General features: G+C 38.0%; 2 protein-coding genes and 1 non-coding gene across 3 annotated transcripts; all 3 read left to right on the top strand.

Moving 5' to 3' along the window:
* Positions 1 to 13591: 13591 nt before the first annotated feature.
* LOC121804482 (callose synthase 12-like) lies at positions 13592 to 19569 on the top strand. Its single transcript, XM_042204037.1, has 2 exons — positions 13592 to 19100; positions 19298 to 19569. Exon 1 carries the CDS (start codon positions 13784 to 13786, stop codon positions 19091 to 19093), a length of 5310 nt encoding a protein of 1769 aa, XP_042059971.1. The 5' UTR covers positions 13592 to 13783; the 3' UTR covers positions 19094 to 19100; positions 19298 to 19569.
* On the top strand, positions 16734 to 16814 carry LOC121806040. The gene has a single exon (XR_006051580.1). It is a non-coding gene; the product is annotated as a small nucleolar RNA J33 (small nucleolar RNA).
* Positions 19570 to 21077: 1508 nt separating the features above from the next.
* On the top strand, positions 21078 to 21869 carry LOC121803334. Its single transcript, XM_042203015.1, has one exon. The coding sequence runs from the start codon at positions 21119 to 21121 to the stop codon at positions 21671 to 21673; it is 555 nt and encodes a 184-aa protein (XP_042058949.1). The 5' UTR covers positions 21078 to 21118; the 3' UTR covers positions 21674 to 21869.
* The last annotated feature ends 858 nt before the right edge of the window (positions 21870 to 22727 follow it).

Here is a 22727-nt window from a genome sequence, read left to right as displayed (position 1 = left end):
TTCTCATCTACATTCTCTCATTTCCATTCTCATCTACATTCTCTCATCTTCATTCTCAATCTTTCTTCCACACATACAACATAACAATGTCCGGCCACGGCAATAACCCCCCGGACTCCCACGGTTGGAACCCCGAGTGGTTCGGTTCACAACAGTTTCCTAGTCCGGAAACAGAATATTCGGCCCCTCCTCAAACCCAAAGTTCGGGCGTTCCAGGTGGCTACCGGCCATACCCAATCGACGACCAAGATGCCCCCGAAGGGCGATACGGGTGGACACCCGAGCCTAGAGCGAGGTCGACCGCCCCCTCCCAAACTCCGACTCCTTCTACTCGCGGTGTCCGCACACCGTACTCGCCGGCGAAGATGGAGCAATTGTTCAAGGCGTATTTGTCAATCTACGAAGATCCGGAGATTGACACGAACCAATCTGGCGATCACTTTTGGTGGCGCATCTGTCGCCTGTACAATGAAAACCGACCGGAGGGAACAATCGAGCGCAACGAGAGTATGGTGCGCAACGCCATCTACCGAGCCAACGACGAAATTAACAAGTTCCGGGGTATTACCTCCAGGAAGAGCGGTCGGCGTGGAGCGGCCGGAGCGAGGTCGACCTCATCAGTTCCGCCATGTCGACCTACCAATCCATGAACTACAAGGCGTTCAAATACCTCAACATTTGGCAGGAAACGCGGTCGCATCCGAAGTATAGGGGAGGCGTAACATCCTCCTTTAGCGGCCCCTCCAAACGGTCAAGGTCGGTATCCCTATCCGACTCCGGCTCCGAAGACGTGGTTAGCCAACTCGCCGGAGCTAACTTGGGTAGCCCCGACGCCGGCCCGAGCGGTTCCCAACGCCGACCGCAAGGAAGAAAGAAGGCGGCAGCCAACCGTCGTTGCGCCGCGACTCCATCCGGCGATGCTCCCGACCATATTCCCTTTCCCGTTCCCTATGCGCCACCTCCACCCCCACCAACTCGTTGTGGACCCTTTTGGCCCAACTCAATATGGCTGATAGGTCAACTATGACCCCCTCGCAACTTCGATCGTACAAGGCCATGATATTGGGCCTCCAAAAATAATTGGGGGTAGTGCCGCCGGATGAGTAGTCTTCTACGGGGATATTTTTAGCTTTAATTATGTAATTTTTAATTTTTAGTATTTTAATTATGTAATTTTTAATTTTTAGGATATTAATTATGTAATTTTTATTTTTTAGGATTTTAATTATTTCTTTTTTATTTTATTTGTAATTTGTAATATTATTTCAGTTTTTTTAATGAATTTTAATGTTATGGAAATGTTTTTATTTAAAATGAATTGTGCTCGTCCTTGCGGAAGAGCACAGCTGTGGGTGTTGTGCTATTGCCTAAGAGCAGACAGGAATAGTGGCACCGGGCACACAACCGTGCTCGTTGGCAAGAGCACGGTTGTGGATCCTCTAATAATTAATCCCAAGAGCATGGTTGTGGGTGCTCTAATAATCAATCCGTACTCAGAAAGTTATATTTTAGTTACAAAATTCGATTTTCCTGTGATATCTCTAGTTATATTAATGAGTAAAGGCCAAAATTGGTCCTCAACATATAGCCATTTTACGATTTTGGTCCTAAACATTATCTTTTGGATTTTTTGGTCCTGCACATATGGACATTTGATCATTTTGGTCCTCCGTCAATATTTCCGTTAAAAACTAACGGTCAACATTATCTTTTGGATTTTTTGGTCCTGCACATATGGACATTTGATCATTTTGGTCCTGCACATATGGAATTTTGATCATTTTGGTCATCCGTCAACATTTTCGTTAAAAACTAACGGTCAACGACTGATTTTTGACTAAAACAATGGGTTGGGTCGGGTCGTGTTTGGGTCGGGTTTGGGTTATACGTTAAGAAAAAAATAATATTTTCTTAAAATCTAAGCATAATATTTTCGTTAAAATCTAAGCATAATATTCTTAAAAAATTAATTAATATTTTTTAATTAATAAAATTAAAGTATAGTATTTTTTAATTAATTTTTTCATGAATTTGAAGAAAATATTATGCTTAGATTTTATTAAAAATAATTTTTTAATTATTTAATTTTATTATATAGATTTAATATTAATATACTTTAATTTTATTATTTTGATTAAAAAATTATTATTTTAATTTGGTAATTTTTTATTTTATTGTGTAATATCATGTTTAAATCGTATAATAACATCATGTTTTAGTCGTTATAATATTTTTAATCAACAAAAATAACTAAAAATTAAAGTTTTATAATTTTTTAATTAATAAAAATAATTATTTTTTTTCTTAACGTGTAACCCAAACCCGACCCAAACACGACCCGACCCAACCTATTGTTTTAGTCAAAAATCGGCCGTTGACCGTTAGTTTTTAACGAAAATGTTGACGGAGGACCAAAATGATCAAAATTCCATATGTGCAGGACCAAAATGATCAAATATCCATATGTGCAGGACCAAAAAATCCAAAAGATAATGTTGACCGTTAGTTTTTAACGAAAATGTTGACGGGGGACCAAAATGATCAAATTTCCATATGTGCAGGACCAAAATGATCAAATGTCCATATGTGCAGGACCAAAAAATCCAAAAGATAATGTTTAGGACCAAAATCGTAAAATGACTATATGTTCAGGACCAATTTTGGCCTTTACTCTATATTAATTAGTAGTCCAAATATGTACCTATCCCCTAGCTTATTAAAACCAAAAGGATCTAATCACTGTAAAATATACTCCTAGGGCCAGTTTTGTAGGCCTGATGGGAATTTATATAGTAGTACAACAAGTGTAAAACCAAAAGGATCTAATCACTGTAAAAACCAGTTTTGTAGGCCTGATGGGAATTTATATAGTAGTAAAACCAAAAGGATCTAATCACTGTAAAAAGGTGGACTACTTTCATTTTCCTCTATTATCAAGGCTAAAAAACTGCCCCCTATAAAATTTATATAGTAGTACAACATAAAGAGATAATTCTTAAATCAATAATTATCCACAAACTAATGCGGTGTATTCAAAATTTATTTTGGGCGGTCAAGCAAAGGTGAATACGAGTTTTGTCCTGGACAAACATATTTGAGTTTAACTCTGAAAAAAAAAGACATTATCCATTGTCTATAAACAGTTTTTGACAATCTTTTCCAACCAACTCTATATTGCACTCTTCCTTTCTTCTGTGTAATAAAAGTAGTGGTATAAGATAATCTATTCTTCCAAACTAGTCTACATTTCTTGTCTTTTTTCATTTTTAACACTATTTCACATCAATCTATTTATTATTTATCCTCATTTTTTAACTTATTTACATAAACCCAAAGTGTGTCTCTTTTTCAATTCACAATATATATATATATATATATATGAATGAATGATTATTCGGATTTCGGTGAATGTTGCCTAATCCTAACCTTATTTAAACCCTATTCAGTATATTATATGTATAATACAGATTCTTGGTAAATCCAAATTTTGACAGAAAAAAAAATGATCCTATCAAAATTTTAAAAGTTCGAACCAAATTTAATGCTAATATGATTATATTCATTATTCAGATTTGGATTATTGAGAATTCAGGTATTTAGGTCATCACAAATTACAATTTACCCACTCACAAGTCACAACACACTATGTAGTAAGTATTAAACTCTTGTCACACTAAGTGTGCCCTAATTGGGGGATGGTGTTATTAAAACAGCCAAACAGGAAAACTCGGATCTTTTATCATAAGATTGCCTACATGTAGTATGATATATCTGTTGATGAATTGAAGGAGATGAAGTTAATAAAAAAAATTCGTAAGCAGAATTGATTGGATGGCCGAAATTGATCAATACTTTGATTTGGAGTAGTTGAGAATCTGAAACATGACTATTGATTTGTGTATAAACTATTGGGATCAATACAATCTCTTGAATCAAATCATCAAATAAATGTCAAGTTCTATACAATTACACAATTAATAAATTATTGAATCCACAAGTAGTTGTAGTTCACATGACTACTTAATTGTATACATATTTGACAATCATTCATACTATTAAAATCGCGGAATCATGAATTTGAATAAACACACATCGGCAAAGCGGGCAAGTAGGGCTTTTCCTCAACCATTCCTGGATGCACACGCCGTGAAACAAATGAAACACGGCAGCCTCTCCACTCCGCGGCTTTTCAGCTCCTGCAAGCAGATGCAGCAACACCGCTCCTCCAAAAACGCCAACGCTTCCTTCTCCCAATCCGCAATCACTTTGGCGGCCTCCGCATCCGGAATCGTGAACGGCCGCTCGCCATCCACCACGTACACGTGGCGGTGTTCGACGCACACGTTGAAGCTCACGTGAAGGGTCCAGAACTTCGGTAGGGTTCCGCCGCCTCCTGGAAAACTGTCTCGCACCTCCGTGATGGCGAGGTCGATCAAGTCGTCGACGCGGTCGCGGTTCGCGGCCGGGATGAGGCCGGACACGGCGCGAGAGACCTCCGTCGCTACGTGGTCGGGCGAGAGGGAGCCTCCCGCGGCCACGACCACGGCGGCGGAGGCGTAGGCTTCGGTGGAGGGGAACTCTTCGATGAAGCGGGGGCGGGTGATGTTGTGGTTTACGTAGTGATTTAGGTATTGGATTTGGAAGAAGAAGTGGAATTTGATCTTGAATTGGGGGAAAATCGAGTGTTGGAAAGTTGTTTCGACGGTGTTGAACAAGGTGTGGGGATCGAAGTAGTACTCCATGATCGATTGAATTTGGGATTTTGGATGCAATCATGGGATTATATATAGTATAGTGTTATTGACTTATTGTTGTTCAGGTAACTCTAATATGGAAAGAAATTTAAATGGACGTTTTACTATGGAAAGTTACCTTATTTATGGAGTATTACAGTATTTTTCTTTATTGTAAAGACGTGGATGATAACAATTTTATGTACTACCACTTTATATTAAGATTATATCATTACAATGTGTGGAGAAAATCATAGATATTCGTCTTCGTCGATTATGGAAAGTATGGAAACTCTTAAAATTAATATTAGGAAATAACCAGGAAAAAGTAGAATATAATTTTGTAAAATATGATTACTTAAATTTGATGAGGATATAAAATGTGATTTTCGTCTTCGTCAATTATGGGTGGACTAAAAAATGTTGCAGAACATATTAGGTTTCATTAAACCTATTTATATACATACAATAGTGAAATTATCATAACCACACTTTATTAAGGATAGCAAAATTTAGAAAATCGCGAGTATATAATAAGCAAACATTCACTTAAAAATTAATTAATAAGAAAGAGAATTTATAATAATAATATTATTGTTTAATTAATTATCTTTTTATAAAAAATAATAAGAAGGAGAATCTATAATAATCGAACATTCACTTAAAAATTACTACTTCCGTCTTTGAAAAATAAAAATATTTGAAACGGCACAAATTTTAATGTACAATTGGTAAACTAAGATAAATGAATTGGTAAAGTAAAAGAAATGAAGAGAAAAAAGTAGTGAAAATAGTGTTAATGAATTGTGGGATTCACTTTTAAAAATATAGAATTTAGAAAATTTCTATTTTTAAGGAAAAGAATAAAATAGAAATAGTTTATATTTTTAATGGACAGTAGTAATAATCAAAATGTATGATCTAATTACTTGGACCAACTAATAAAGAGGTTAATTAATTGAATATGTCCAGGGATTTACTCAAATTAAATCAGAAGAATTAATTACTTACAAACCAATTAAATAAGAAGATTTAATTAAACTTTGAGGTCAAATTATTTCGGATGATTTTACCCAAACACCTAATTTAAATTTAGTGAAGCCCACGATTAATTAAAAGGGACTAGTTGGAGCCCATTATGATTAATAGGCCCAAATGTGCCGCTTATAACTGCAATTTTGTTCTGAATCGGATTAATGTTTTGTTCACTGGGATCATATCATATTTTTAAGGCGTTCATCTTCTATTTTTTTAATATAAGTCAATTTTTTTTTATTTTTGACAAATTAAAAATTAATAATTAAATATCTTTTTAATAGTTTCATGATATCCAAATTTTAGCATTTAAAAATCACTTGGTGTATCGATCGGCCTGACGTGGAAATCTATGTATGGCACTTTAAGAGCAATGTAATACTACTAATTATGTTCATAAAAAATATCTTGATAATAGATGATATTAATTATAATATAAAATTAGAAGTATGAGAGATAGAGAAATTTAATACTCAAGTATTAAGGGATTTGATCAATTGCTAACTCTCACTAAATTGCTGACTATAGAATTTTTAGAGATTTAGTAATCTACAATTTGCCATTTGTAATTTTATTTTTTTATTATTTAAATTTAAAAAGATTAAAACTATCAAATTTTGGATTAAAATATCAATATAGCGTATTAAAAAATGAATACGATGTCTTGAATATATCAACTCAATTTTGAATTTAAAGGTGAGTTAGCAATATAACACAACTTCAAGTATTAATATATAATTAGTGAAAAATAGAACCCATCACATTAGAATGAAACCTACTAAAAATAGACTATGACTAATTTTGGTTGACAATCAGAAATTTTAAAAAAAATACTACTTGAACTGCTCGTCATCATCGAGAAAATGTTGAATTGCCAAAAAGTAAAAGACAAAGGAAAAGTTAGCAAAAATAAAAAAATGTTACATTATTAGGGGGGGAAAACAGTAAAGAAGTACAGTATTTTCTATGCTAAAGCTATATATACAAACATAGTAAGTAATTAAGAAAGTCATATAGTATGAAAAAACAAGTATTCAGTTCAAACTCGTACATCAAAATTGATGGATACTAGATTAAAGTTTTAAAGTCAGGGTCATGATCTATGGCAAACACCTCTTAACCATATAACTAGAGAACAAATAATAGCCACAAGATCAAGAAAATCAAGGGCTAGTATTAATTTTTGAATTTAAGGAGAAATTAGTTCCCTCAATCACAAATTTACTCTACAATAACAAGGCAGGGGTATAATGGTCATTGCATATCCAAAAATAGGATACGTCGGCAAATTAGAATTCATCTCCTCTTCTTCTCTTCTCCATCCTCATCACCGCCTTGTACCTGCCGTTGTCGCAGCGGCGGCAGGAGATTCAACCTCATTGTGCGATTCAATCTTTTCTTCTCTCTCCTGCAAAATTCGCGCGATTCAACCTTCTCGTCGATGTTGGCGTCGCCGTCGTCACGTTCTGCAGGAATCGGACGCTGAATTGGAGGAAAAAGGCGTCGCTGATGGTGGAATTGGATGCTAGAGATGAGCGAATCCAGGTTTTGGAAAGGATTGTGGAGAAATTAGAATCGGAAGATTTGGCGGAGTAGGAAATGCAGATGTGCTTTGATGAGAATGAGATGGTGATTAGGGAGATCGGCGGTGGAAGGAGGTGGATGGTCACAGCCATTGCCACTGCTGCTGCTGTCATATTCTACTTCCATGCTCACATAAATCATTGATTTTTGTTGATTAGAGTTTCAGTTTTGGATAATTGTTGCTAAATAATGCACTTAATTTGCTTCAATTTTGTGTTTGCTGCACTGGCATATATTTTTGATCACTACTATTATGAGAATTTGATTTCTTGAATCTTGATGGTGCTTGAGGTTGGAATTAGATCACTTCATATTTATGTGTTGTTCTTTGTGTTTTGTAAACAAGAGTGAAGTAAAATAAGAATAAGAGTGATGTAATTTGTAAACAAGAGTGAAGTAAAATCAGAATAAGAGTGATGTGTTTTGTAAACAAGAGTGAAGTAAAATCACAATAAGAGTGACGTGTTTTGTAAACAAGAGTGAAGTAGATTAACAATAAGAGTGTTGTGTTTTGTAAACAAGAGTGAAGTAAAAGAGTGATTTGTTTTGTAAACAAGAGTGAAGTAAAATCGGAATAAGAGTGATGTGTTTTGTAAACAAGAGTGAAGTAAAATCAGAATAAGAGTGATGTGTTTTGTAAACAAGAGTGAAGTGTTTTCTGAACAAGAGTGAAGTGTTTTGTGAATAAGAGTGAAGTAAAATCAGAATAAGAGTGATGTGTTTTGTGAACAAGAGTGAAGTAAAATCAAAATAAGAGTAATGTGTTTTGTGAACAAGAGTGAAGTGTTTTCTGAACAAGAGTGAAGTGTTTTCTGAACAAGAGTGAAGTGTTTTGTGAACAAGAGTGAAGTAAAATCAGAATAAGAGTGATGTGTTTTGTGAACAAGAGTGAAGTAAAATCAGAATAAGGGTGATGTGTTTTGTGAACTAGAGTGAAGTAAAATCAGAATAAGAGTGATGTGTTTTGTGAACAAGAGTGAAGTGTTTTGTGAACAAGAGTGAAGTAAAATCAGAATAAGAGTGATGTGTTTTCTGAACAAGAGTGAAGTAAAATCAGAATAAGAGTGATGTGTTTTGTGAACAAGAGTGAAGTGTTTTCTGAACAAGAGTGAAGTGTTTTGTGAACAAGAGTGAAGTAAAATCAGAATAAGAGTGATGTGTTTTGTGAACAAGAGTGAAGTAAAATCAGAATAAGAGTGATGTGTTTTGTGAACAAGAGTGAAGTGTTTTCTGAACAAGAGTGAAGTGTTTTGTGAACAAGAGTGAAGTAAAATCAGAATAAGAGTGATGTGTTTTCTGAACAAGAGTGAAGTAAAATCAGAATAAGAGTGAAGTGTTTTGTAAACAAGAGTGAAGTAAACATGCTAAGAGTGATGTGTTTTGTAAACAAGAGTGAAGTAATATCATGCTAAGAGTGATGTGTTTTGTAAACAAGAGTGAAGTAAGATAATGCTAAGAGTGATGTGTTTTGTAAACAAGAGTGAAGTAAGATCGTTATAATAGTGATGTGTTTTATTTAAAATGGTACTACTATGAATTGGTGGAACTGATTCCCGCATGTATACAACCAATCTAAGTACATTGATTAGAATTGAATACGTATCAGAATACCAAACAATTACATAATAATGAATCAAAAACACAAACCAAAAAGAGAAACACAAAAAAGAAAAAGGCACCATTCCAACCAAAAAGAGAAACACAAAAAAGAAAAAAGGCACCATCCAAGCTGCAAACAAAACCCTCCCCAAAAGCAAACCTCAATTCCAATTCAATCCAACAAATATTCCCCCAATTCAACAATCAATCCATGGCGGACTCCCCCGCTGCCGGAGCTCTCCAATTCCGCGGCGCTGCTGCTCCGCCTCATGAGCAAGCGCCGCACCTGGGCCTGCCTCTTCGTGCGATTCCCCAATTTGTGCGATTCTCTTATTGTTTGTGTGCGCAGTTCTTGTTGCGGCGTGGGATGGAGAAACTAGAACTTGTTTACGCCCCTTAATTTCGCAATCTCCAATGGAGCTGCTTCATCTCAAAAGCAATCCCCCAAATTCATCTCAACTCACGCTTCTGCTTCTTCATCTAGTACATTTCCTACCTAATTGCTCATGGATTGATGTTTAAAAAATTAGGATTGGGATATTCTTCTTCCTAATTATATATCGTGATTTTTCTTATGAATTGAATGAAATCGATCAGATTTGGAAGCAGATTTAGAAGGAAATAGATCAGATTTGGAATGAAATCTGGTTTGGAACGCATCTTATGTTCATAATGTGATTTCCAGAAATACCCTTGGCCTATTTTACATCATTAATATAAAAAATATTTGTTGCATTTATTTGTGTGGCTGAGATTTGTTCTCTAGTTATACAATTAAGATTAGTTATATCTTGATCACTACCCTTTAAAGTCATACAATAAATAACTATTGGTGAAGAAAAAATTAACTGGATCGAGATCTAAAAAACACAAAATAATACAGTAATATTTGGAATACAGCCACTTGGCATAGAGCATCGTTTGACTTTACAAATAAATACAAAGATTTATGGAAATGTATTAAATAAATATGTACGTGCCGATTAATAAATTAAGATTGGACAAGTTTTCCTGAGAGTATTACAGAGAACCTTCTATTGTCAAAGATAATTAGTGTGACAGAATAATTAGAAATTTGAAGATTCATAGCAAGACGTGTCGTACAATTATGTTAAGATTTCTTAAATCAATTTTCTTCATTTCAGATTATTATTGAGTGGACCTTGACATTAAGTAGCTTTCTTGTCCAATACGGTAATACGTTCGACAAGCGCTTTCATGGCATTTTCCACTACTTGGTTAAATTGAAACTTAGGCACAAAGTTTTCAATGTGACCCAAAAAGCAGAGGGCAATAAAAATGACGTGTTAGGGTATCCACAATGGGGGCGGCGCGTCGGCCGCCCCGGAGTCGGCTAAGCCGCGGCGACCCATAGTGGAGGACACGGGCTCCGCGGCGTGGACAGATGGGAGGGGGTGGAAGCTCCTTCGCCGACTACTCGGCGAGGACACGGCGATGGTGGGGTAGCCACGGGGTCGGCGCGGCTGATTATTGCACACGGCCCACCGGCGCGCCTATAGCCGTTTTTTTTGTTTTTTTATTTATTTCGAAATTTTAATAATTTTTATTATAAATGCCCCTCTCATCTTCATTTTCACTCCACACACATCTTCACACCCATTTCACTCTCTATCCACTTTTCACTCTCTAATTTTTTCATCTCTAAAAATGCACAGTGCAGAAGATCAGGGAGCAGCTGGGTGCCGGTGTTTTCTGGGCAGAAGCACACATAACCGGTGTTTTTATTTGTTTTTTTAATGTTAGTTGTGTAATTTTTCAGTATCCATAATATAACGAATATTTGGTCCCAATACTTTTTTTAATTTTATTATTATCTCATTTTCTAATTATTTATAGTCCGATAATTTTATTTATAATTGAATTAAAATATACAAAAAATTAAATAAAGTGAAATGGGGCTAAAAAAAGTGTCCACCTGTGGAAACTTTTTTTTGTGGCTGTGGAAAAATCAGAAGTGGCTGTGGACACAAAAAGTGGCGGGGCGGGTGGAAGTGTCCACACTATTGTGGATACCCTTAATAGGTTGAAATTTTTCTCTTTATCAAATTTTGAAAGTACACAATATCTTACTACTATAGGATTCAAACTCATAATGATTTTGATGGACACCATAGAGGAAATGACAATTCAAATGGCGAGAATGATATTATTCAACAGATATTGGCAAATGTGTGTGGTAGAAAGGGGGATGCAACAAGATATTGTTGTTCCAAGACCTCGACGACCTAGGCCGTACATGCCACGAGAATATGAAAAAGTTGTTGCATGTCGCGTTGAAGACTATTTTGCCAATGAGCCCTAATGGGGTTCGTCTTTTTTAGGCATTGGTTTCGCATGCATAGATCGTTGTTCATGCACATTTCTACGATATTGATTTTACTAACTATAGTTCAATCGCCTACTATTTCTAATATCTTACACGATTACCTGAATTGTGGTCTTGATTCTTGAATGGGGTATTTATAGGACTGGAAATCATCCTTTTTGACTTAGGATGGACTTGCATCGTAGATGATAAAATAGTTTCGAAAGTATATGAAATCGAACAAGCGCTACAAACTCTCTGATATCTCATTTTTATTATTTAGCTTATAATACTCAAAATAGCTAGCTAAAGAATTTATAAGAATAATGGCATGTGTAAAATGGCTAACAATGATATCCCAACTTCATCTCCTATCCTTTTATACTAGTTAATTTAATCATTAATAAAAACTTGTGGCTTAAATTTTTTTTCATAGATAGAAGTAAAATTACATAGCGATGCTGAGCGTTGACTAATAGGAGTATAACGTAGGATGATATATACAATTAGGTTAGGTTAGGTTGGGTGGACGGCATTAGTACTTGTTTTATGTGTTTTTTTTCTTTATGAATTAGTAAAAAAAATTCATAATTGGGCAATAAAAGGGACCATTTGGAAGGTAACGATAACAGTACATGTAAATATTCATTAAAGTTGTGAGTGAGTTAGTTTATAACAATTAATTACTACTAGTTCTTTCTCGGAAATACACTTGTCAACTATTTAATGGTGTATTATAAAATGTAGTATTCAAATGTATGAGGTGATCCTTTCCGGTTCTCTAGATATGTAGTATAAGTTGGATTGAGTTATCATAATATCAACTAATCAGATAATGAATTAATTAGTACTATGTTCCTTTATTGATCCTTTTTCATTGTTCATTATCATCGTAAACGTCGTTGCTTTTATTTTTTACTGAAAAATCGCAGTAATTACAATGTACACACTTACAAAACCGCTAGTTGATTTAAAGCTGTATCATTCCCTTCTAGAATTGTAGTGAGTCAAATTTAATCTTTGGCAATCAGTTTAATGTTTTTTGCGTTTTCTTTTTTATGAGAAGAAGCATTAAAACAAGTCGGTCATTTATCAAGTCACGTAAAATAATCTTTAGCAGTTAATTTTGACATATTTCAACTAATCATGTAAAGCTCATGGGACAAAATTATTCAAGTTCCACTGGCAATAAAATACAATAAAAATAAATCGCCATAAATTCAGCAGAAGAATCCATCGGATAATCATTCTTTAATATTCAAATCAATAAGTTTAATAAAGAAGGGCGATCTCATTTAATGGAAAAAGTAATTTAACAGTAATATCGTAAATTAATCATTTTTGTCATTAGTTTTCTCCATTCTCTGACAGCATATATTTTAATCCAACTTTATAAAAGTGGTGTATATAAATCAAGGTAAACTAAAACAAGGAAAGAAAAAGCGTCCTTTTGTAGTGACAGAAGATGCGGAAGCGTGTTGAATAATTACATAATTTAATTTCTTGAGTTTAGTGTATCTTAGTTTACCATTTCGTAATTAGCAAAAAAAAAAGTTCACCATTTCTTTGACTGTTCATGTCACATGATCAGATTCTACTATTTTTATTGTTTGTTTGAAGATAGAAAAAATTCCACGATTGAATTATATACTAGCAACAAATTTAGTTTATTGATAATAATGGCAATTTTCTAAATAATGATTGTGTAATATAATTAGAGCGATAAGCTACAAAAGGTTAATAAATGCGTGATAAAAAGTTATCCAATATTTATATTAATGATATGGTATTAACAGAATATCGATGGAAAAAATCAGTGGATATGATTGCATACCTCAGCAACTAGATATTTTTGTGAATTTTTAATGGTTTTCAATTAGTTCAAATTTTATCACCTCAATTCTAGAAATCCTATTTAGTAGCAATATCGTTAATCCAATATGATATTTGGGATATTATATTATTTTAAAAAAAATTAAGCACATACTACTTCATAAAGTAAATAAGGTCAATGTTGTTTTCCTTAAACATTAATGTCAAACTTGAACATGCGAAAATTCATAAGTTTATTTGTATTAACATTTGAATTAAAAAATTTATCATCTTGCACTTTTAAGTTTTAATGCCTAATATCGTACTTATCAATAATATTTAAAATAATTTTGAAATTTATATTGCTAACAAAGAGTTTACCGAGTCCAACCAAGGCAACCTTCTGTCACACAAGGGAAAAATGTTTGAAATCAACGGTACAACCATAGAAGCAAGAGGTACTATCGACATCTCCATCAAAACCCATCTCTCTCACACTAAATTTCCATCCGCCATTGCCATTTGAATACCTTAGCCCTCTCAATCACCACTTTCGACATCCAAAACACCCAAATCTAAACTCCACCGCCACTGCCGCCGCTACTACCTCGGCGGTCGCGGTTCAAATCTCAATATCATCACAAAAATCACCGCCAGTGCCTTCCGAAATCCTCAAATCTCCCCGAATGCAGCAATGAATCAGAGCGCCGAGGAAGAAGAGGTTTACAACATCATCCCCGTCCACAATCTCCTCGCTGACCACCCCTCCCTCCGCTTCCCCGAGGTCCGCGCGGCCGCCGCCGCACTCCGCTCCGTCGGCGACCTCCGCCGGCCGCCTTTCGCACCATGGAAGTCTCACTACGACCTCCTCGATTGGCTAGCCCTATTCTTCGGGTTTCAGGCATCCAGCGTGAAGAACCAGAGGGAGCACATCGTGCTCCACCTCTCCAACGCTCAGATGCGCCTCTCCCCGCCGCCTGACAACATCGACACCCTCGACCCGACCGTTCTCCGCCGCTTCCGCCGCTCTCTGCTTAGGAATTACTCCAATTGGTGCTCGTACCTCAACCTCAAGTCGAACATCTGGCTCTCCGACTCGCACTCGCGCCACGCGGCGTCGGATAACCGGAGGGAGCTTCTCTACGTGTCTCTGTATCTCCTGATTTGGGGTGAGTCGGCTAACTTGCGCTTCGTTCCTGAATGTATCTGTTATATTTTTCACAATATGGCGATGGAGTTGAATAAGATATTGGAGGATTATATTGATGAGAACACGGGGAGGCCGTTTTTGCCCTCTGTATCTGGGGAGAATGCTTATCTGAATAAAATTGTGAAGCCAATTTATGATACAATTAAAGCCGAGGTGGACAATAGTAAGAATGGGACAGCACCACATTCTGCGTGGCGGAATTATGACGATATAAATGAGTACTATTGGAGTAAGAGGTGTTTTGATAAGCTGAAATGGCCAATTGATCTCGGGAGTAATTTTTTCGTGACTGGACATAAGGGGAAGAAGGTAGGGAAGACGGGGTTCGTGGAGCAGAGATCGTTTTGGAACTTGTTTAGGAGCTTTGATAAGTTGTGGATTATGTTGTTTCTGTTTCTTCAAGCGGCGATTATTGTTGCCTGGGAAGGCAGGGAGTATCCATGGCAGTCTTTGAGAACTACAGAAGTTCAGGGAAAGTGCTTGACTGTGTTTATAACATGGAGCGCTCTGAGGTTTTTACAGTCTCTGTTGGATTTCGGAATGCAGTACAGCTTGGTTTCAAGGGAGACCAAGTCTTTGGGGGTGAGGATGGTTTTGAAAACTGTGGTTGCGGCTGTGTGGGTTGTGGTGTTTGGGGTCTTTTACGGGAGGATTTTGGATCAGAAAGATCGTGATCGTAACTGGGATAGTGGTGCAACAAAGAGGAGAATGGTCAATTTTCTTGAGGTTGTGGTGGCTTTTCTTGCTCCAGAGCTGTTGGCCGTTGCTTTATTCTTGATACCATGGATTAGGAATTTTTTGGAGAACACAAACTGGAAAATATTTTATTTGCTGTCCTGGTGGTTTCAAAGCAGGACTTTTGTGGGTCGAGGGCTACGGGAAGGTCTTGTTGACAATGTTAAGTACAGCCTTTTCTGGATTGCAGTGCTTGCCACAAAGTTTGTTTTTAGTTACTTCATGCAGATTAAACCCATGATTGCTCCAACAAGGGCTTTGCTGGATCTCAAAAATGTTACCTATGAGTGGCATGAGTTCTTTGACAACAGTAATCGGTTTGCAGTTGGGCTGTTGTGGCTTCCAGTTGTTCTGATTTACCTAATGGATATCCAGATTTGGTATTCAATATACTCTTCATTTGTTGGTGCAGCAGTTGGGTTGTTTGATCACTTGGGTGAAATTCGGAATATGCAGCAGTTGAGGTTGAGATTTCAGTTCTTTGCTAGTGCTATCCAGTTTAATCTTATGCCTGAGGAGCAGCTTTTGAATTCAAGAGGTAATATTAAGAACAAGATCAAGGATGCCATTCATCGATTGAAGCTGAGATATGGACTCGGCCGGCCATTTAAGAAACTTGAATCCAACCAGGTTGAGGCCTACAAATTTGCATTAATATGGAATGAGGTAATCTATACGTTCAGAGAGGAAGACATTGTCTCTGACAGTGAGGTTGAGCTCTTGGAGTTGCCTCAAAATGACAAGAATGACCCTAGAAGTAACTGGGATATCGGGGTAATTCAGTGGCCATGCTTGCTCCTTTGTAATGAGCTGCTTCTTGCACTGAGCCAGGCAAAAGAATTAATAGATGCTCCTGACAGGTGGCTTTGGTATAAGATCTGCAAGTCTGAGTATCGAAGATGTGCAGTTATTGAAGCATACGACAGCTTAAAGCATTTTTTGCCCGCAATTGTGAAGTACGATTCTGAGGAGCGCTCCATAATCAGAACTTATTTCCAAGAAATTGATCAATTTATACAGCTGGAGAAATTCACAAAATCCTATAAACTGACTGCCCTCCCCAAGATCTATGATAAGTTGGTCCGTCTTCTTGATCTTATCGTCAAGCCTGATAAAAATGCTGATAAGGTGGTGAATGCACTTCAGGCCCTTTATGAGGTGGCTATCAGAGATTTCCTGAAAGATCCGAGAAACAGCGACCAGCTGATTGCAGATGGTCTGGCTCCTCAAAGGGCAGTTTCTGGTGAAGCGTTGCTTTTTCAGAGTGCTGTTGAGTTGCCTAGTGCAAGTAATGAAACTTTCTATCGTCGTGTTCGGAGGTTGCATACCATTCTCACCTCTCATGATTCCATGCAAAAAGTTCCAGAAAATCTTGAGGCAAGGCGTAGAATTGCCTTCTTCAGTAATTCCTTGTTCATGAACATGCCTCATGCTCCTCAAGTTGAGAAAATGAGAGCCTTCAGTGTTCTTACCCCATACTACAACGAGGAGGTGCTATTCAGCAAGGAACAGCTACGAACTGAGAATGAAGATGGGATTTCAACCCTTTACTACATGCAAACCATTTATGCTAGTGACTGGAGGAACTTCATTGAGAGGATGCGTAGGGAAGGGATGAAAAGTGAAAGAGAACTGTGGAATGAGAGGCTGAGAGATCTTCGATTATGGGCGTCATACAGAGGCCAGACACTCACCCGCACAGTGAGGGGAATGATGTATTACTACCGTGCCCTTGAGTTGCTGGCTTTTCTGGATTCTGCTTCTGAGGTGGACATGAGAGAAGGATCTCAGCAACTGAGTTCCATGAGGCGTAATGATGAAGCGGACCGTTTGAGCTTAGATCAGTCTCCTTCTTCAAGAACTTTGAGCAGAGCCAGTAGTTCAGTCAGTCTTATTTATAAAGGGCACGAGCGCGGAACAGCTTTAATGAAATTTACTTATGTAGTTGCATGCCAGATTTATGGTTCTCAAAAGGCAAAGAAGGATCCCCATGCTGAAGAGATACTTTATTTGATGAAGATTAACGAAGCACTTCGTGTTGCCTACGTTGATGAGGTGCAATCAGGGAGGGATGAGAAAGAGTATTACTCTGTCCTGGTGAAGTATGACCAGAAGTTGAAGAAGGAAGTTGAGCTATATCGGGTCAAGCTGCCTGGTCCAGTGAAGCTTGGTGAAGGGAAACCAGAGAATCAAAACCACGCCATTATATTCACCAGAGGAGATGCAGTTCAGACCATCGACATGAACCAGGATAACTACTTTGAGGAAGCTCTGAAGATGCGGAATCTCTTGGAGGAATTCAAGTCCTACTATGGTATCAGAAAACCTACCATCCTAGGAGTTCGGGAGCACATTTTTACAGGTTCTGTATCATCACTTGCTTGGTTTATGTCTGCTCAGGAGACGAGCTTTGTGACCTTGGGGCAGCGTGTTTTAGCAAATCCATTGAAAGTTCGGATGCATTATGGGCATCCTGATGTGTTTGACAGGTTTTGGTTTCTAACTCGGGGAGGTATAAGCAAGGCTTCCAGAGTAATCAACATCAGTGAGGATATTTTTGCTGGATTCAATTGCACATTGAGAGGTGGAAATGTTACCCACCATGAATACATCCAAGTTGGAAAGGGAAGGGATGTTGGGCTGAATCAGATCTCTATGTTTGAAGCCAAGGTTGCCAGCGGGAATGGTGAGCAGATACTAAGTCGAGATGTTTATAGGTTGGGTCATCGGCTGGACTTCTTCCGAATGCTTTCTTTCTTTTATACAACCGTTGGCTTTTTCTTCAATACCATGATGATTCTCCTCACTGTGTATGCATTTTTGTGGGGTCGGCTCTATTTGGCATTAAGTGGGGTTGAAGGTGCTGCTTTGTCAAATGCCAATGATAATCGAGCACTTGGTACAATCTTGAACCAGCAGCTCATCATCCAACTTGGTCTCTTTACTGCCTTGCCAATGGTTGTGGAGAACTCTCTTGAGCATGGATTTCTGAATTCTATTTGGGATTTTCTGACCATGCAGCTCCAACTCTCTTCAGTGTTTTATACATTTTCTATGGGGACCCGTGGTCATTACTTTGGCCGAACGGTTTTGCATGGTGGTGCAAAATACCGTGCAACTGGCCGTGGTTTTGTGGTGCAGCATAAGAGCTTTGCTGAGAACTATAGATTATATGCTCGTAGCCATTTTGTTAAGGCTATTGAACTTGGATTAATACTTACTGTTTATGCTTCTTACAGCCCAGTTGCTAAAGATACTTTGGTGTACATAGCATTGACTGTTACCAGTTGGTTTTTAGTGGTTTCGTGGATTTTAGGCCCCTTTATTTTTAACCCCTTGGGCTTTGATTGGTTAAAAACTGTGTATGACTTTGATGACTTCATGAATTGGATATGGTTCAAGGGTGGTGTATTTGCAAAATCTGAACAGAGCTGGGAAAAGTGGTGGTACGAAGAGCAAGATCATTTAAGGACGACTGGGCTTTGGGGGAAAATACTGGAGACCATTTTGAACCTCCGTTTCTTCTTTTTCCAGTATGGTATTGTGTATCACTTAGGCATTGCTGCTGGTAGCAAGAGCATTGCTGTTTACATGCTCTCATGGATATATGTGCTAGTGGCCTTTGGGTTCTACTGGGTAATATCTTATGCTCGGGAGAAATATGCTGCAAAGGAGCACATTTACTATCGTTTGGTTCAGTTCCTTGTGATCATCTTTGGAGTAGTTGTTATAGTTGCCTTGCTCCAGTTTACCCACTTCAAATTTTTGGATATCTTCACCAGCTTATTGGCTTTTGTTCCTACGGGCTGGGGATTCATATGTATTGCACAGACCCTTCGTCCCTTTCTGGAGAAAACCATGTTGTGGGATACTGCTCTCTCTGTAGCTCGCATGTATGACATCATGTTTGGGGTTATTGTCATGGCCCCTGTCGCCCTCCTATCATGGCTGCCCGGATTCCAAAACATGCAGACGAGGATTCTCTTCAACCAAGCTTTCAGTCGGGGCTTACACATATCTCAAATTCTGGCTGGGAAGAAACCCAAGGCTGATGAGTGAAGATAAGGTATTACTTTCACCGAGATCATAGCATGTCCCTATTATAAACTATGGTAGTACTACTATTTATGAATCAATTTCTTTAGATTCTTTCTTAAATGCTATCATTTCCTGTTTCTGATTAGTAACTTTTGTTTACCTATGCTCTTACATTTATATGCACCTTGTTAGCAGTTTTATAAGTGAATCAACTGTGAACCGCAGGTTTAGAGGCGACTCGTGGAAAAGATAGAACACGTTGAAAATTCTTGTTTGGACATAGGTACGTCTTTCTGTTCACAACCACGGAACTGGAGATTCTCATCATTTATCGACATTGCCGGTTGCTCCATCTTTCTCTTGCTGTTTATAAAATTCTGAGATTCCTGATATTTCATTTGTTTGTATTCATCAATATATGACCCAGATTTTGTAAGAAAGTATGTGGATGTTGTGTTTCTTTCATTTCTGAGTAAATATTGCCAGCTTCATATTTATTGTACTCCGTATTTATTATTCCAAATTTTGTTCCTTTCAGTTTTTCATTGTAACTAGCAAATCGGGATACTAAGGGGCCAGTGAAGCTTCTCAATCACAAAATTACTTTGATTAATTTTCTAAAATACAAGTAATTTTCTATTTTCTATTCTTTAATTTAAACGAATTTAGCTTTCTCACAGTGATGTCCTAATATGAGTCGATGAAGAAGGGTTTGAATTCTACTTGCCAAGACTTTGTAGTTATATGAGATTGTATTTAGTTGGTTGGTAGTCGGGTGGAGAATCCATGATAAGAGAAAATTTTGCGTTGTCGTCTGAAATTATACCCTCGCATTCAAATAAATCTTCTGTCTATTGTGTTTAATTTAAGTTGAAAATGATAATTTTGGTAGGTTTAATGCATTCGGAATGTACTACTTTTGATCAAATGACATACTCCCTTTGTCACTAAATATTGTCCATATTTATCATTTTTCTCTATTCACAAAATATTGTCCATTTTGTTTGACCATCTTTCACTAATATTTTACAATTACATTCACATTCTATTATAAAACTATTATAATAAAACTATTATAATAAAACTAATATTTTATTAACTTTTCAACTCTTCTTTCTTAAGCACACATACCTAATCAAACGTGGAAATACATTTGAGTAGTCATTTAATTCGGGTGCAAATAAAACTTTGGTCAATAATCAATAATTTACTATTATTTCTTTTTCTCTATTCACAAAATATTGTCCATTTTGTTTGACCATCTTTCCCTAATATTTTACAATTACATTCACATTCTATTATAAAACTATTATAATAAAACTAATATTTTATTAACTTTTCAACTCTTCTTTCTTAAGCACACATACCTAATCAAACGTGGAAAAACATTTGAGTAGTCATTTAATTCGGGTGCAAATAAAACTTTGGTCAATAATCAATAATTTACTATTATTTCTAAACGTTGTTGTTTTATTCCAATCAATATAGCTATTTCAATTTGAAAGCGAACACATCAACATTAAATTGGATTAAATCGATACACGAATAAAATATAAAAATCAGTAATTATGGACATATTTTAAAATTGGTTTACAAAACCTAATTTGATTAAAATTCAATATTTTACCCACTTTTAACCCAAAAAAATTGTATATGCAATGCTTCTTTTTTTTGTTAAAACGGCTCAATATTTTTAAAAAGAACATTAATCAGATGTATATTATCAGAACAAGAAAATCTAATACTCCATATTAATGAGAGAAAAAACGTAACTGGTAAACGGATAGAAATGAAATAACGGACTATTTTTATGAACTTAATGAAATACCCATTTAAACGAGAAAGCTATAGATTTTCATTTATTTACATTTTGGATAGAAGCGCGGGGGGTGTGGCTGACTCATCAATGGCGCTTGCCATCTCGACTTTCCTATTTTCCCGCCAAAAAGGCTACTATAAAATCCCCCTCGCATTTCTAACCTAACACAAATCTCTCTCTGTCTCTCCCACACAATCACCATCACAAACACACACACAGCTGTAGCGATGGTTGCGGCCTTAGGTCTTGGCAAGTTCTACGGCGGCAGCCTCCCACGGCCGCGGTTTTACTCCGACGGGGAGAGAATCGATCCGCCGCTCCCGGTGATGGATCCCCTGATTGCTTGGGCCGAAGAGGCCCACTGGTCCATGGGCGGTGTTAGCACCACGCGTCGCCGCTTCCAAGGCCGAATCGAGGGCAACGTGGGCAAGCTCCGCGTGCAGCGCGACGATGCGCTCTTTAAGAAATCGGGGTATAAGCATAAATCCCTCTCTTCCCCAGCCCCCGCGGTGATCAAACGGCGTCGTCTGGCTGTATTGGTGGATGACGAGGAAGAAGACAAGCAGAGTGTGGTGGAGAAATTGGGCGGAAAAAATGAGAGATCGGCGAAAAACAATGGCGGTGGTAAAGTTGGTAGAGTCGTGGCGACGGGAAAGAGGATTAAGGCGAAGGCGAAGGAGTCGGATCTGCCTGCGGTACAAAGTTCAGTGGTGGCGGCGGTGGCCAGTGACGCCGGAATTAGAAGTTCGCCACGGTCGGCGAAGATCGAGCGGTCGAGATGATGAAATTCAGTTTGGGAAAATGAAATTGTAGATTTGAAGAATATTTTAAATTGCCCTAATTTTATCTGTGTCAAATTCAATTTTTGGGATTGCTCTACACAAATTGTAACCCAAAACTTTAAACTTGGGTTCAATCTGAAACCTTTCTATAATTCTTACTCCATGATTATTGTTTTTCCATCATATAATAAGGAAATTAATTCAGACATGCTATGGCCTATGCAATGATATTGTGACTTGACTAGTTTGCCCCAGGATTAGGGCATCCGCAATGGGCGAACCATGGCACGCCCGATGGCGCGCATCGTCCGCGCCATCCATCGTCCGCACCCATTGCGGGTGCGCGCCATAGGGCGCGGACGATAGTCGCGCCCTATACTTCGGTCGCGGAGGATAGCGCGGACGATGGTCATCGTCCGCGCCATCGTCCGCCCCATTGCAGCTGTCGCGGACGATGGCCGCGGATGATGGCCATCGTCCGCGCCATCGTCCGCCCCATTGTGGAGGTCGCGGACGATCAACCGCGGACGATGGCACGCGGTTTCGTTTTTTTATAAATACCGTCCATTTGTAACATTTCATTTCACTCGATTTCATTTTCGAAACTTACATTTACATAATTACTACGAAATGGATTCAAGCCCCAATAGTCCTACGTTTAGCGCAGGGGCGCATTGGCCGGGTACAGAACCCGGCGATTATCGTTCGTTCAACACCCATTACGATCCCGATTTCAGTACGGAATTGTATGGGTTGTCTGACATGGAGCCGTCTCCGCACCGCCCAACCGCAGCGGCCGATCCCGACCCCGCCGCGACCGCTTCCGCCCCAGCCAGAAAGAAGCGGAACCGGCAGCGGGCGCAGAAGTTGCCGCCTCCCGGTGATTGCGATGAGTACGCCCCCGGCCGTACGAACTACAACGACGACGAAACTCTCACTTTGGCCCGGTGTTGGGTAGATATATCGGAAGATCCGATATTCGCGAACAACCAGCGACAGATCGCGTACTGGGAACGCATCGCGGACCTCTACAATTCGGTCTAGCCGCCGACCG

Source organism: Salvia splendens, chromosome 5 (genome assembly GCF_004379255.2).
Source record: "Salvia splendens isolate huo1 chromosome 5, SspV2, whole genome shotgun sequence".
Classification (NCBI taxonomy): Eukaryota; Viridiplantae; Streptophyta; class Magnoliopsida; order Lamiales; family Lamiaceae; genus Salvia; species Salvia splendens.
This window is presented reverse-complemented; position numbering and strand designations above follow the sequence as displayed.

Excerpts from the sequence above, each read along its gene's own strand:
- LOC121804482 (XM_042204037.1), top strand. The coding sequence starts at position 13,784 with ATGAATCAGAGCGCCGAGGAAGAAGAGGTTTACAACATCATCCCCGTC.
- LOC121803334 (XM_042203015.1), top strand. The coding sequence starts at position 21,119 with ATGGTTGCGGCCTTAGGTCTTGGCAAGTTCTACGGCGGCAGCCTCCCA.